Below are 374 nucleotides of genomic sequence, written 5' to 3'. Positions count from 1 at the left end.
TATACTTTAACAAGTAAATTACTACACTTGTAACTTTAGTTCAGTTGTTAATCATAAAGTAAAAGTCACAATAGAAGATTGTTAATGTAAAAAGACTCTAATCACCATTTACTTTGCTATACTTATCTATAATTTTTTTCTATTGTTATAGCTACATATTTCTTCACTTTCAGAATCATCTTCTGAGGATGATTCTCCAAATTGCTTTGGTTTATGATATATACAACATCTTTTGGATTTCCTTTTATTCATAAATTCATTATCAACTGCACTCTCATCCCAGCATACTCGAGATCCACTTTTGTTTGATTTCTTTGTTTTATTTTGTAAATTATTAAAAGATGTCAAACTTTCATTAGTATCTATCTCCCTAT

At 27.0% G+C, this 374-nt stretch overlaps 1 protein-coding gene across 1 annotated transcript in view; it reads right to left on the bottom strand.

The window, feature by feature from the left end:
- Positions 1-126: 126 nt before the first annotated feature.
- The window catches only part of cand_019300 (protein phosphatase inhibitor), a gene marked incomplete at both ends in the record, with an annotated part of 465 nt that continues 217 nt past the window's right edge, over positions 127-374 (bottom strand). Inside the window, one exon of the mRNA XM_067212161.1 lies at positions 127-374. This exon is cut by the window's right edge and continues 217 nt beyond it. Coding sequence (XP_067067110.1) covers positions 127-374 — 248 coding nt within the window.

The sequence above is a fragment of the Cryptosporidium andersoni genome, assembly GCF_001865355.1.
Source record: "Cryptosporidium andersoni isolate 30847 chromosome Unknown contig_11, whole genome shotgun sequence".
NCBI classification, from domain to species: domain Eukaryota; phylum Apicomplexa; class Conoidasida; order Eucoccidiorida; family Cryptosporidiidae; genus Cryptosporidium; species Cryptosporidium andersoni.
The sequence above is the reverse complement of the archived record's forward strand: the minus strand, read 5'-3'. Positions and strand labels throughout refer to the sequence as shown.